This window comes from Clinocottus analis, unplaced genomic scaffold, assembly GCF_023055335.1.
Source record: "Clinocottus analis isolate CAN_PGR_092001 unplaced genomic scaffold, fCliAna1.0.p SCAF_5, whole genome shotgun sequence".
NCBI lineage: Eukaryota > Metazoa > Chordata > Actinopteri > Perciformes > Cottidae > Clinocottus > Clinocottus analis.
In genome coordinates, this window is record NW_027176207.1 from 12,632,694 (window position 1) to 12,647,750 (window position 15,057).

The window sequence follows — 15,057 nt, forward strand, 5'->3', positions numbered from 1 at the left end:
ATATATGTTGTATTCATCCAGAAATTACCCGCATGCCAAATACTGATCTGCTCTAACAACAGTGTTTACCGTAAGAGCAAGTCCGGGTGTCTCCTGACTACATGTCCCCCGGGAAGCTTGTTTGGAGGTGAGATTACTCAGTGATTCTGATTTCCACCAGATGTTCCCGAAACACTTACTACATGTTTGGTTTTACCAAGTCTGTCAACACTGCACTCCAGCATCTGATTCCACTCCAGCAGATGATTATCCCTTGTCCCTTGACACCCCAGCCCATCCTGTCACCTGAGAACGTCACTCACATCAGAGACAGTGGCTCCTGGAGCTCTGCTGGCCTGCTGCTGCTGCAACTGTTTGTTGGCTGACCGACCCCTGTGGTGTGTTCAGGTACACAGTTCAATACGGCAACATGAGACCACTGCCCGATAAAGTCACTGAGAAGCAAGTAGTAGGCAGATAGATAGACAGACAGACAGACAGACAGATAGATAGATAGATAGATAGATAGATAGATAGATAGATAGATAGATAGATAGATAGATAGATAGATAGATAGATAGACAGATAGACAGACAGATAGATAGATAGATAGATAGATAGATAGATAGATAGATAGATAGATAGATAGATAGATAGATAGATAGATAGATAGACAGATAGACAGATAGATAGATAGACAGATAGACAGATAGATAGATAGACAGATAGACAGATAGATAGATAGATAGATCGATAGATAGATAGATAGATAGATAGATAGATAGATAGATAGATAGATAGATAGATAGATAGATAGATAGATAGATAGATAGATAGATGGATGCACCTTCATTGCACATTTATTCCAGGAGGGATAAAGGGTCCTATACAGATGAGAAGACAGAGGAATGATAAGCGGATGTTGGCAGGCGGATACAGATGCGCTATAAATACAGCAGCAGTGCGATGTTATATAATTTTAGACTCACACACGCACTCACTCACATCCTGCGATCTCCGGGACGCGGGGCTGGATTAGGGACCTGTGATTCCTTGTCATCGCGTCACGTGCCAACACAATCTTATAGACCCGTGGGTGGTGGACCAAAGCTGCCCATGCAGGGGACCTCCAGGGGTCCTTGACAATATAACAGGTCAGCCTGCGATTCCTTCGTGGATTTATGAGGATGACTGCACAGACTGGCTTTCACGATTTCCTCTTCTAACGCATTTAGGCTACATGTATGTGATCGTTATTGGAAGTACACCGACAGAAATGTTTTTAGCGTAAAACATAATGCCAGTCATCATGGCAGCTCGGCTATCTAGTGGACAGGAGTGGGTTTGGGAATTTCTGGAGGCAGATAATCACATTAGATGCAGGGACTTTGTTTAAAGGGCTTATAGCTGACGCACCGTGCGCCTGTGCCAGCGGTGGTGGTCCCCGTGTCAACTCTTTATATACTCTGATCTTGAACGACCACGCTTCTACGTCACCATGATTGCGATGACGCAGATGGTGGAGCACACTGTGAAGAGAGAGGGTTCAGATCAGAGCTAAGTCTGTTTATATTTGTTTTATATGTTTTAGGATCTGGTGCTGCTGTCTTGACCCTCCTGGAAAGGATTATTACAGATTTGTTTTTTGAGTGTGAGCGATGTCCTTACATCAAGTTCGAATATATAATTAAGCAGAGTGTATTCCTGCATGGGGGAACTCAATTTTGTTTCATCTTTAGCGAGTCTTTGATTTAAAACTTTTTTGAATTGTTTTTTAAATAACATATTTGTAAAAAAATTTTTAAAAAAAATAAAAACGTCTGTTTTTTTTGTTGCAGGCTGAGCTTTTCCAACATTAGCAGCATTAGATTAGATTTTTACAAGCTCTGCATTGATAACGTCAAGCATATTTACTTATGATCTATCTCGAAAATTGGATTGCTCAATTAGTCTCTTTCAGTAATTACGTCGAGGCTGTATAGACCCACCACCACGTCCACAAACTACCCTCTGGTGAAGCATCCTTTTCTGTGTGGTCTGCTCTGCACAGGCCTCGCTGCTCTGCGCGCAACAGCACCGCCGCGCCGCGGCCCCGACCAGGAAGTGAATTTGAAGAAAATAAGCGACTGTGGAGGTAGAATGACATAGAGGGGGAGAGGTGGGAGAGAAGCAAGCGGAGAAAGAAGAGACCAACGGAGGGAGGGATCGACCCTGTTTCTGGACCTGTATTGAGCTGCTCCCCTCTTGGATATAGGACATAACATACCGCCAAAAAAATGCTCATAAAGGAATTGTAAGTAACTGTGTGTGCATGTGTGAGTGTGTGTGTGTGTGAGAGAGAGAGAGCCGAGGATGTGCGCGCGTTTATCCGTCCAGGTTTCGCAGCGCTGACATTGTGGCCGGTCGCCTGAGAGTGGAATTACAAGAGTGCGGCCAGGAGGATGTCGACATCCCGTATCTGCTCGATTCCCGTGTCCGTCATCATTTCCATGCATGCGACACCCCATCACCCACCAGAATAAACCAAGGGGTAGAAAAGTAGATGCAGAGGCTGTCGATGCACCAGCAACCGGCGCATGCATGGCTGTGCCCTTCACATTTCGCATCACGTTCCCTCATTTGAAATCGGAAGGCTAAACGTCCTTTGCTGTGGTGCTAAAATGACGGATGCTCTATAGGAGTGGTGGTGCTGGGGGACAAATGGCTGGTGTAAGCCGCGCCGTGCCAGCGTTCATCCCTGTAAGCCGCTGTGGCCATGTTATTGATGCGCGGTGAAGGTGAAACGACTGATGGAGCATTCCGGCATTTACCTCTGGAGGAATGGAGATGGCGAGGTGTAGAGGGATCCCCGGGTGGGGTAACGGGCTGGGAGTGGGCAGGTATAAGGGAGCTGGTTGCAATGCCTTTATTGGCACAAAAAAAAAAAAAAAACAGCAGCAAATGGCAAGGTTTTGACGCACCGGTCAATTCTGAGAATTTGACAGCTGGGCCGAGGGGACGGGTTGGCACATCAAGTGGGAGTCTGCATGCAGACAGAAAGATTCCGGTTTTTTTTTTCACACGTTAGCCTACTTTAACACATTGCTTTTGCAGGCTTGAGTGTTCTGGATAACTGAGGCCTATTCAGAATCAGCTGGTGGTTGGTATGAGAGGAAGACCAATGGATTGCAGATGCATTGGGATAATAATGAGAGTTATGAAATCAGATATTAGTCATGGCTGTAGACTTCAGACAGTGGAGCGGTTCCTTCATTTTCATGCTCTTAACTAGTGTTAGCTTGTGCACCAGACTTTTATGAGCAAGTGACCCACATTAAAAAAAAATCACCAGCCTGGTTTCTTCCATGTTAAGTGTGTTACAGTATAATTTTAAATGATTTTGCATGCTCTTTTCTACGAAATATATAAATATATGTATGTATAAAATGTATGCGTTTGAATTGTTTATTGCACAATCGCATGGCAAGGTCAGAGCTCCGCTGTAATGTACATGGCACACATGTTCAGCTATTGGGAGCTTCAGCCTGAAAATAACACTCTGATCTTGAGAAATCTAGATTGATCAGAGTCTGGCTTAAATGGATATACATGAATCAAAACTCATTATTGTCTTGATTTCTCAATAAATGTATTCAATCAATTAATGGCCCAGCATCATATAAAAAAAGCTCAGGATAAGAATGATGGCATGGCTAAAGATCCGAAGTGATTAGGGAGAGTCTGGGTCTCAGCAGTCTGCCTGGAAATTAATTAAATCGGTCACGATTAAATGCTAAATGCACTTCTACACGCTGTCAACACACAGGCACACAAAGAGACTTGCACATGAAAACACCCCCACACACACACATGCACACGCACACGCACGCACACACACACAAACACACAGATGCATGGGGTCAAGACACAGTTAATTAATCAATGTACTGCTGTACAGACAGTTTTTTTTAACTTTGTACTGCTGTACTGACCTAAATCACTACACTTTTTCTCCTATTCCATGAGCTTTGGCAGGTGTACAATGTTACACGAGCCATGGTACAAATGTGTGGTGTGATGAAGATAATGGGAAAGAAGCAGAGGAAGAGGAGACTAAAAAAGGGATAAGACGAGAAGAAAGAAGAAAGACGAACAATGCAGGAGAGAAGAGTGGTGTTTGCTTTCTGGAACAACAGAGAGACACCTGATCCTTCTGTCAAGACCTTTAGACCAAGAAGATTAGAGAGAGAGAGAGAGAGAGAGAGAGAGAGAGAGAGAGAGAGAGAGAGAGAGAGAGAAAGAGAGAGAGAGAGAGAGAGAGAGAGAGAGAGAGAGAGAGAGAGAGAGAGAAAGGGAGTAAGCGAGAGAACAGTAAGGTGACTTTAGTCCTTGTTTCACTTAATCTTAAATTCTAAGTATTTCAATGTAGCTCTTTTTAACATTTACCTCATATTCAGCCATGCAAAAGACTTATTTTGGGAGATCTGTTTTTAGATACTGTAAGTTAAATCCTATTTTAATATTGTCATTTGACATTACAGACTGTCTCTGCCTTCCTTGCAGCATCTGGCCTCCCATCCAACGTCTGGCTGGGACTCAGACCCAGATTACATTCAGTAGCAGCGAGTGGGATGCGGGATTATCAGATTTTGGGCATACATCACACAGTTACAAAACCGTCCACAAAGCTGCATACTGTACATGTGCATTATGTGGCACACAATGTGTCAGGGGAAGGAGACAGGGCAGTGTGTTTAAGCTGCTGCTTCCATCAATATTGTATATATACTCCATACTCTTTATCCGACCACTGACTGTGGTTCAGACTGTGGTTCAGTGGCCGCCCTTCAATCAGAGGATCAGCGGTTTGATGCCCGGCTCTGCTAGCCCATGTCCATGTGTCCTTGGGCAAGACACTTAACTTCAAAGTCCTCCTGTAGATGTACCTACGGTGTATGAATGTGTGTGTGTGAATGTTAGTTTCTCCTGATAGGCAGGTGGAACCTCAGCCCCTCCCATCAGTGTGTGAATGAGTGAAAGATGACAAGTAGTGTTAAAACACTTTGAGTGGTCGGGAGACTAGAAAAGAGCTTTAGATACACCTCCATTAACATCAACAATAACTTGTAACCAGCAATATGATATGATGAGGATCATCAAATTGTGAATATATTCACCATTTTACAATTTGCCAAACTGAAAAACTATTTTTTTCATTTCTCACTGCTCTTAATTTATACTAATTTCTTCATTAAATAATAATGGCTACTAAATTGTGCTGTCGTACATCATACATGTAAATTGAACATAATTAAAAAGGAGATGTGTCCTCGTGCTACGTAGTCTTCTTCACTGATAATGGATTACTGAGTTACTTTTCATGTATCTTTCATTCGTCTTCGCTGCATCATTTGTGTAGTGCAACATGCGATGTACAGTACATATTCCTAGTTGTGTGTTTTTTATCATTATCTTACATTTTAGTTTCACTGGGCCAGTTGCCACACAGTCAAACTGTGCACAAAGAAATGTGTTCTTGGCTCCTTCTGAAAGAGTGCTGCATGGCATGGATGCCTTTATTGTGTTGGTAGTGCACAACTTATGTGGCCATTTGTTAGCCAGCTCAATTTGGGGCGAAACAGAACAATGTTTGATACAAAATAAAACACGGAACACAAACTGAATGGGATGAATAATCAGAAGCTTTATTAATGCACAGTGTATGTATGCTTTTTTAACAGCAGCTTACTTTACACTATTTTAGGAAGAGGCTGAAAAGGACCAAATGTGTTAAACAGCCTTTGACAATTCCATGAGGGGAAATGTGCTGCAGTTTCAGAAACAACATGACAATTCAAAAACACATTCAAAAAGCCAATACAAATACCACAACAGTACGGTGCTGCAAATGAAAAAAAAAAGTGCTGCAGGAAGCCAAAACAAATAGAGTAAAAGTAATTACGCTGAAAATACAGAAACAATGTAAAGTCAAACACACAACAAAAGACAACAGAAAGCTGCAGGTCCACGTCACAGAGCACAAGTGTTCATGGCCTCTAGGTGGACCCGTGAGTGGAACAGCTTACGTACTTTTGGACTTCATCTATTCCAATAATATACGTAAATCTGTTGCTCATTTATTTTAACGTAAAAGATTAAGATAAAGATGCAAAAGTAGTGCATACCCTTTTATGTCACCTCTTTACTAAGTTTAAGTAACTTATTCACACATCAAAAACAAACACTCTTTTGTCTGGTCTCTCTCTCTCTCTCTCTCTCTCTCTCTCTCTCTCTCTCTCTCTCTCTCTCTCTCTCTCTCTCTCTCTCTCTCTCTCTAGTATTTCTGCTCCATTTGTTTTTGGGGGTTGTGTGTTCATGACTGCATTGTTTCTGTATTGTACTTGTTTTGGCTTTGTGTAGCAAGCTTTTTCTTCACTTGCACAATTCTGTTGTGTTTATATAGGATTTTTTTAATTGTTGGTGTTTTTTAATTGGCATCCTTTCTGAAGCCGCAGCACATTTCTCCTAATGGAAATGTTTTAGGCCGTTGTAGTGCATTTGCCCAACGTAATTTTATGGTGCAGTAGAGCTGCTATCAGATGTCATGAATGTTATGGAATGTATCGAACACAATGAAGATGGTTTCAGCAGCAGTATCCACAGACAACACCTAATATACAAGGCAGAAGAGCAAATACTCCCATCAATGTCCTCATATTCTGCATAACGTTTGATAGAAACCTTGTCAGAAAAATCTCTCAGCCTGAACACTAGCTTCGTTTTTGCATTTTATCTCATAGTTTTCTTGCTTCAGTGAAGTATATTTTCATTTTCTCCTGCAAACAGTAAAGAATAGATCATTTATCCTAAAGATTCAGTGTTAGAGGGTCAAAGTGAAATACAGGAATCTTGAACTTTTTTTTCCATTTAGTGTGGAACCCACGCTTGACTTACTTATACAATTGTTAATAAAAGATGTGTCATGCAAAAGAACAGAAACACGGCCTTGACATTTATAGAGCAGAAAAAGTGTTCTCTGAAGCGTTCTCTGAGACGGCATCATGGAGAGGACGCATGTTTGTCAGATAATTGGTGTCCAGACCGCTATGGAGCTGAACGCTTAAAGATGTCAGTTTATGTTGTCAGTATGTCACTCACAAGAGTTCTCCAGGCTAACCCACTTCACAAGTGTGTTATTACAGAATTAAAGCATGATCAATGTCCCATTTGAATGCCAATAAGGAATTCAGGAGCACAGATTACTTTTTCTGTCACACAGGCACAATCAATCATGCTGTGCAAGTACAGGAAACCTGTTGTTGACTGTCACCTTGTGATCTTTGAGTAACTTCCCTTCTTTTTCCTTCTCTACTAGTCGAGTGATTCTTCCTATCTCTGTGGAGGAGGTAAGTTTCATTTCAGTATATTTCAGTGTGTGTGTGTGTGTGTGTGTGTGTGTGTGTGTGTGTGTGTGTGTGTGTGTGTGTGTGTGTGCGTTAGCTAAAATGGCTTAAGGCTTAGCTTTTGTTATCTGATTCTTTAGTTCGCTGTATTCGCAGGAGTGAAGCACAAGTGCCTGCCATCAGTAAAGCTGTTCTTTTTTGAGTGGCCTTTGGACTCTAACATGTGATTATATTCATGCTCTAACACACGCATAAGGCCTTTTGTATCCGATGTATCATGTGTGTACTCTTTGCATATGTAGGAAAACGCATCAGGGATCACCTTGTGAGAGAAACTCTTCATCAAAATAAAGAAGGTTCCAGCTGTGAACCGACGCAGTCAGCACAGTCTTTCATTGTCCTCGTCCTCTTTCCTCTCTGGGTCTCTCTGTCCCCTGCTATCTTCACTTCCATTGTAGTTTGCATCTATTCAGGTCTGCATTGTAAATGAATCATCTGAAACTACTTCCGTGCACTTCCTCTCTACACCAATCCCACCCTCTTTTTTGCTGTCGATCTGTGCATGCACTCATTTTAAACGTGACTCAACAGCACGAGGCAGTGGACAGAGAAACATGTCCCTCGGGTTCATTCTCCTTGCAATTTCCTCTTGCTCATGGAGGCTTCAGATCTACACATGTTAATTCTCATTAGCTGTGTGTGTTTGTAGCCTGTAGATTTTAATCATATCTCTACGTACGTTAGGCAGGTTTCCTTCCTTTCAGCAGGAAGCCCGGAAATTGTGTTGTGGTCAGCATGCAGTGTCACAATAACATGCCGAACAACATACTAAAAGATAGTTGTTTGACTAAATTGTGACGCACAAAGCCTGAATAGAGTTGAATAATGTCCTTAGTCTCTTGAACCACGTGTGCTCCCTCTGCCCTTGAATCACGTCTCTCCGGAGCTTCATCTTTCTCTGTCTTTTTGGTGAGGTTTAAGCCATCATCCATATATATTGTGGTGTACCTGTTGAATGAGGCTGCTCCAGCTGTTGAAACCCCTGAAGGGTTTACTGAATGAACCTGTAGGTTAACTCCTTCCCAGGAGCAGATTGTAACTTAAAGTGTTTAATTTTGTGAGAAAGGGAAATGCTGGTATGACTGAACAAGGACTCACCTCACAAGGCAAGGTTGAATTGTATTTGTTCAACACTGTTACCCAGGAGGCTTTGCTGTTCCTGCATCCCATTTATTTAGTGAGCAGTTGCTGTGTCTGCAGCTGACTTGAGGGAGCCGTCTCTCTGTTGCTCTGCACTAGAAATGGTGTCTAGAAATTCAATCCAGAGACAATCACGATCACAATTATTCAATCTTCATTTCATCTTAGTGTTCACATAATGTGAAGGTCATTTGAATCAGTTTGGCAAAGGTTCTTTGGATCATTGTCTTTTTGCCTTTCATTGCTGTTCCTGTGGAGTCATAACCTTTTAAATGAGCACAAAAGGTCCAAAGGTCATGGTTGAAAAGAGCAGTTGAATAGTGGCTTTTCTTTGGTCACCTTCCAAACACCCTTAAAGTCCTCAGGTAGCTTAAACAACTGATGCAGTAGTGCCTGAGTGTCCAAATCTCCACTCAAATTAAGCAGAAAACCAAAGGCTGTGGAGGAAAATCTACTCAACAGTTCAATAACATTAAAAGATTTGTTACAATAAAAACATTAGATGTATCCAAAGGAGATGATTTGATGTGAGTATTTCATTGTCTTGAAAGGTGAAGCAATCCACCATATGCTTAGTCAAACACTTTCTGGACCCTATTATAGTAAAACATTGTAGTTATGATGGAGTTAAATAGAAAACATGTTAGCATTCCAAAACATCAATGTTAGGTTTTGATTCAGAAAAAGAGAGGAACCATCTTTCAACGTTCAAACAAACGGTTCATTCATTATTTATTTTAAATAGTTTTCATCACAGTACATATGTACATTTGTACATTTTTAGAAAGTTTATTATTTTTAGTTTTTTACATTTTACCTTGTTTTTTTATTGACTGTTTATAGTGACATGCTTTGTTAGGCTGTGCTCATCTTTGTACATCATAGTTATTATTACTTATTCTTTTATGAATTATTGTTTTGCTCAATTAAAACAGGATGCTCACACTGGTTGTATTACTTCTACATAACTAATGACGACACACTTCTCAAGTAAAAATCCATTCTAGGACCAATATTGTTTTGGGGTTTTCTCTTGGAATTGTGTTGGCTTGTTACATGTGTTAGGTGACCTATAATATTTTCATGGTTCGATTATACATACAACCTTCTAAAGCACAAAGAACAATAGAACAGAAAGAATAACTGTAATCCTTCTGCCGTGAAAATTATGTGTAAAGACTACATCTACTTGTTTCATCTTTGTGATGTTGTACATGTATCTGCGCTCTGGTCCAGCTTTGTGTAGAGGTTATGTGGAGGATTAGAGGTGATTAAGAAATGAAAGGAGCCATTGTCCTGTGTTTAAACACTTGCCTGCACACTCGAGACCAGGACGATGGGGAATAGGAGAAAGACAGGGAAGAAATAAGGAGAAAGTGTACAGTTTGGACCCAGTTTGAGGAAACAAGCTGGGTGTAACAAAAACATGTTGATGGGTAATGAGGGCAAGAACAGGAGTGTGTGGGACAGATTATGAGGATTCGGGGACAAGAAAACGACAAGGTAGAGATCAGGAAAAGGATCAGAGGAAAAAGTAATCCACCTTTTTTGACTGAAATAGATGAAAATATATATGTTACTGGGGAAACTGCTTGTCTCTACCTTTAAACACACTTTATTCCTCATTCTAACCTATTTTTTCTCTCTGTTTTAGTACCAGGTTGGCCAACTGTACTCTGTAGCCGAGGCCAGTAAGAATGAGACGGGTGGAGGAGAAGGAGTGGAGGTGCTAAAAAATGAGCCCTACGAGAAAGATGGAGAGAAGGGACAGTACACACACAAAATTTACCATTTGCAGAGGTAAGCAGTTGTCCGACAGATTTAAAAGTTCACTCAGGAAGACTACATCATTCATCTCTCGCTCGAGGCTGCATCTCTTGGCTCCTCTCCATTTGGACAATTCTCCGCTTCAGTCTGTTATCCCAATTTAAAGTATTCTCCCTCTTTCACTCCGGGCAGTTCAGTAAGTTTAAAATGACTTTTCCCCAGAATAGTCAGACATTTCCGGAAATTGTTTATTTGCTCGCTCACCAAGAGTTAGATTAAAAGGTGTGTACGTTAAATATGAATACCGCCTGCAACCAGATCAGCTTAGCTTAGCATAAGACAGCAAGCAGGGGGGAACTTGGCTCTGCCCAAAGTTATAAGACGAGCTGTTAAGTTATGCTAGCTGTTGGCCCACACTTTGTGGTGCTCTGAGCTAAATGTTATTGTTAGCATGCTAAAATGCTGACGCTAAACAGGTATAATGTTTACCATATTCAATATCTTAGTTTTGCGTGCTAGCTGTTTCCACCTGCTTCTAAACTAAGCTAAGCTAATCACCATTAAATCACACTGTGTATCAAAATCAAATCTTGATTTTTTTTAATGAACTATACTTGGACCACTTTGACCTAATCTCTTCTGATAAAAATACATAATAATGAATAATTAACATATTATACAACTTACCTTGGTCTGTACTGTCTTCCCTTCACTGTTTTGCAGTAAAGTGCCGTCATTCGTCAGAATGTTGGCTCCAGCTTCAGCGCTCAACATCCACGAGAAAGCCTGGAACGCATACCCATACTGTCGCACAGGTAGAATACACACACACACACACACACACACACACACACACACACACACATGCACGCACGCATGGACTCATAGGGTGCAATCAACCAAATCTTTTAAATCTGGAGAGTTTTCAATGACTTAAAATCATCAAGGAGGCTTGCACCCCTTCAACCAAAATAACTGAAAACCCACATTTTGACATCATGCAATGCACATAAATTTTAATGTACAGTTGACTCAAATTACTTAAAGGTCAGATAGATGCTGATCTGTCAAGGGGATTGTCGTTGCGTTTGAACCTCACTGTCTCTGGGTCTCTGTCACTTTGAAGTAGTAGTTGAATTATTAACTGCATGTCCAGGGAGAAGAGCCGTGCAATCACTCAAGACTTTGAGGCTGAGATCACACACACACACACACACACACACACACACACACACACACACACACACACACACACACACACACACACACACACACACACACACACGATCTAGAAGCTGCCAGACAGCCATCTTTTATACAAACACACAGGACAGTCAAAGACACAACCTGAATCTACACATAAGATACTCACTGACAAATATTGCTGCACAATTCCCCTCCTCTTCCTCTGTACATTGTCCAATACTCTAAATGCTACCACATGTCTCAAATGTTCCTCAACTGCAATGTTTTATTTCTTTCTCTGTGCTTGCTCCTCCGCTTTCTTTCATCTGGCTCTGCAGTTATCACTGTAAGTATTTTCTTTTCTTTTCCACTCACAGATTGCATGTGTGTTCACATATAGGGAACTTGGATGCCAATAGAAGCAACAACTTAAGCGGGAAGTTGAGAAAGAAATGTGAACTATTTCAGCGACAGCAACAGGGATCTGTTTGTGTCGGTGTGTGTATGAGAGCAAGAGACTGTTCTGTGTCAATTGTATTCATGTTTTTTTTTCACTTGTATGCATTTTATTCTGTAGTTGTACTGTTCCCTGACCACTCAGGAGTATTTCTCTTTTTCTCTGCAGAACGAGTATATGAAAGATAACTTCCTGATCAAGATTGAGACATGGCACAAACCTGATACGGGACACCTCGAAAATGTAATCAGTAAAGACTGTATTGATCTGAGGAGGTGCATGCATGTATTTAAGTAGTATTTATTTATTTTGATGTTTTTGGGATGACTTAAAACAATGCACGTGGAAAAGAAGTGCTCATTTTATACCAGTATTGGTAGATATTACATTTCCATGTTCTCTCATGCAAGATGTTTAGTGACAACATTTCACTCTACTTCAGTCTGTTTTGGTCCTTTAATTAAAAAATGCTCTATGAATACTTGTGCAGGACTTAGCAAAACCCCTCCTCATATGGCTTCCATAATAACTTTGGGACAGTGCATCTATATATAAATGAACAAGTTCATTAAAAAAAAAACAGTGAGCATACAAAACTACTAAAAAGAGCTCCACTAATTACCAGAGAAATCTGTCGCCCATCCATGGTTTTACTTGTATTTTACCCCGTCACTATTGGATGTGGGCTGCCTGCAGAGATGTGCGCCTGTATCCAGCTGTGCTCTGTGCTGCTGTTTCAGGTACACGGTTTGGATGCAGAAACCTGGAAGAAAGTGGATAAAGTCTATATTGATATCGCAGACAGAAGTCAAGTGGATTCCAAGGTGAAAACATTAAACATTGAGACGATTACAGCGACTAGATCTCGTAGTTTTGGTGTCACCTCGGTCATGTTGTTCATTCTGTTTTTCCTGCCTCTCTCCAGGACTACAAACCAGAGGAGGACCCTTGCAGGTACAAGTCAGTGAAGACAGGACGAGGCCCTCTAGGACCAGACTGGAAGGTACAGTGTCTTTTTGTTAATTTTTCAGTTGATTGAGATACATTTGAAGCCACTGAAATACATGATAAACATACAACTCCAACCACAATACTGTTAATTATTAACATGCAAAAAAAAACTTGATACTTGTTTGTTATGATGTTTAGTCAGTGATGAAAATCACCGTCTTTATTCCTCATTCAGAAGAAGAAACAAAGCAGCGTTTAACTACCCGTTTACACTCCAGATGTCCATTTTGTTCTGAATATATTTGTGTATTGGAATGATCAAATGAAATAAATAATAAGAGGAGCCTAGTGTGTGCCTCTTAACTTTATTTGTTAGTGTGCTTTCCTCTGTTCTGCTTCTCTTCGTTCGTGCTAAAACATCCAAAATGTCGCCGCTAAGTAGATTAGTGCAAACGTGGCGGGACACACTGCATAAACTAGCAACACAGACGCTCACTGAGCCCAAAACCGTCCGTTGGCCTGGTGAGTCAGGGCCTTAGCACAACTACCCAGTAGCATTTTGTGGATGTTTCAGTATTTGTATTTACTCAATTAAGATTTTACAATTTCAGGTCAGCAAACAAGTACACACAAGTCGTCAGTATTTCTAAAGCTGTGGCTCTGACTGACTGTAAAACTACATAGAAATAAAAACATATTGAACCTCTTTATTTTATAGCCCAGCAATCTTTGTTATCAATTTCAAAAAAAAACCCTGTATGTATATTTGTACACTTGCAGAAGGAACTTCCTAAGAAGACAGACTGCCCACACATGTGTGCCTACAAACTAGTCACTGTCAAATTCAAGTGGTGGGGCCTGCAAAATAAAGTGGAGAGCTTCATTCAAAAGGTGGGTTTACAGTGTGCACCAAAATATTATGACATCTAGGTAGTCCCAGGTCAACGTCCGCTACTGAGGAGGGATTGTTGGCAAACTGTTGAACATGATCTCGCAGGACAGACCTCCGTTGTGTGTGTGTGTGTGTGTCTGTGTCTGTGTGTGTTTTATATCCTGTGCATGCATACAGTACATACAGTGTCTCACAGCTTTTTAGCTTGAGGTTCCGGTGGAAAAGTACCACCACTACTATATACTACCACGTATGGGCAGCACCAGCCTCTAGTGGATAAACTGGGAATAGCAGGATGGAATTAAACACCTTGACTTTATCATTTGGCCTAAAGAATTCAGCTTACTTTATTCAAACCACAATAAGACTTTCTCTTTATTCTCACATGTTGTTTCACAGCAAGAGAAGCGTTTGTTCACTAACTTCCATCGTCAGCTGTTCTGCTGGATTGACAAGTGGATTGACTTGAACATGGAGGACATTCGTCGCATGGAGGAGGAGACACGCAAGGAGCTAGATGAGGTGAGAACAATATGCTTTCCTAAGTCATTAGATATATGAGTAAAACTACAATTATTAAATCTATCAAAGTGGTAGAATCCTGAAACAGGACAGGCTCTGAGGACAATCTTACGCTTAAATGAGAATGTGAATTATTATTCAACGCCAACATTTGTGGGTCTGGTCTGTTTGTCCCGTGTGCGTCAGATGAGAGTGAAGGACCCAGTGAAAGGGATGGTGGCTCTCGAGGACTGAGGTTGTGTTGGACCGTGAATGCTGCTGCTAATCAGGTTAAAGGAACTTTACTGTTTTGTTTCATGGTAGCTCAAGTATTTGTTTGACTGTCTGTCTGTACACACATACCTGTATGATTATTTATTTACATAGCGTAACGTTTTTTTTGTGTATGCTCTTACCTTTTTCTGTCTCTTTCAGACCAGACTACCCAGACACCAGCGGATTCACATCCTACGTCTATTACTGACACAACATCTGACCGGCTGGTCCAACTCCCCCCTTGCCCCTCCCTCCCCCGGTACAATCTGGTTTTCAGGGACCTGGACCCAGTAAACTCCCAGTTTTCAGATGATCTCCTCCACCATAGCCCACCTCCCTTGAGTCTCATCCATACTTTGTTTTTCCATCCAGTGTCCTCATCTTATTAAGTGCTCTGAGGCCTCCAGTAGCAACACTTTAGATCTTGTCAATCAGTCCTCTCTTTCTCTCGCTCAGTCCCGAAACTG

The 15,057-nt window shown here is 41.2% G+C and overlaps 1 protein-coding gene across 1 annotated transcript in view; it reads left to right on the plus strand.

Moving 5' to 3' along the window:
- Nucleotides 1-1,010: 1,010 nt before the first annotated feature.
- Nucleotides 1,011-15,057, plus strand: part of pitpnab (phosphatidylinositol transfer protein, alpha b) — a 14,136-nt gene continuing 89 nt past the window's right edge. Inside the window, exons 1-13 of the mRNA XM_068600418.1 lie at nucleotides 1,011-1,133; nucleotides 2,030-2,272; nucleotides 7,334-7,364; nucleotides 10,216-10,361; nucleotides 11,052-11,143; nucleotides 11,852-11,859; nucleotides 12,139-12,213; nucleotides 12,711-12,794; nucleotides 12,896-12,973; nucleotides 13,702-13,812; nucleotides 14,213-14,335; nucleotides 14,522-14,604; nucleotides 14,750-15,057. The exon at nucleotides 14,750-15,057 is cut by the window's right edge and continues 89 nt beyond it. Coding sequence (XP_068456519.1) covers nucleotides 2,256-2,272; nucleotides 7,334-7,364; nucleotides 10,216-10,361; nucleotides 11,052-11,143; nucleotides 11,852-11,859; nucleotides 12,139-12,213; nucleotides 12,711-12,794; nucleotides 12,896-12,973; nucleotides 13,702-13,812; nucleotides 14,213-14,335; nucleotides 14,522-14,569 — 813 coding nt within the window. The 5' untranslated portion in view covers nucleotides 1,011-1,133; nucleotides 2,030-2,255 and the 3' untranslated portion in view covers nucleotides 14,570-14,604; nucleotides 14,750-15,057. The remainder of the gene's footprint in view (nucleotides 1,134-2,029; nucleotides 2,273-7,333; nucleotides 7,365-10,215; nucleotides 10,362-11,051; nucleotides 11,144-11,851; nucleotides 11,860-12,138; nucleotides 12,214-12,710; nucleotides 12,795-12,895; nucleotides 12,974-13,701; nucleotides 13,813-14,212; nucleotides 14,336-14,521; nucleotides 14,605-14,749) is intronic.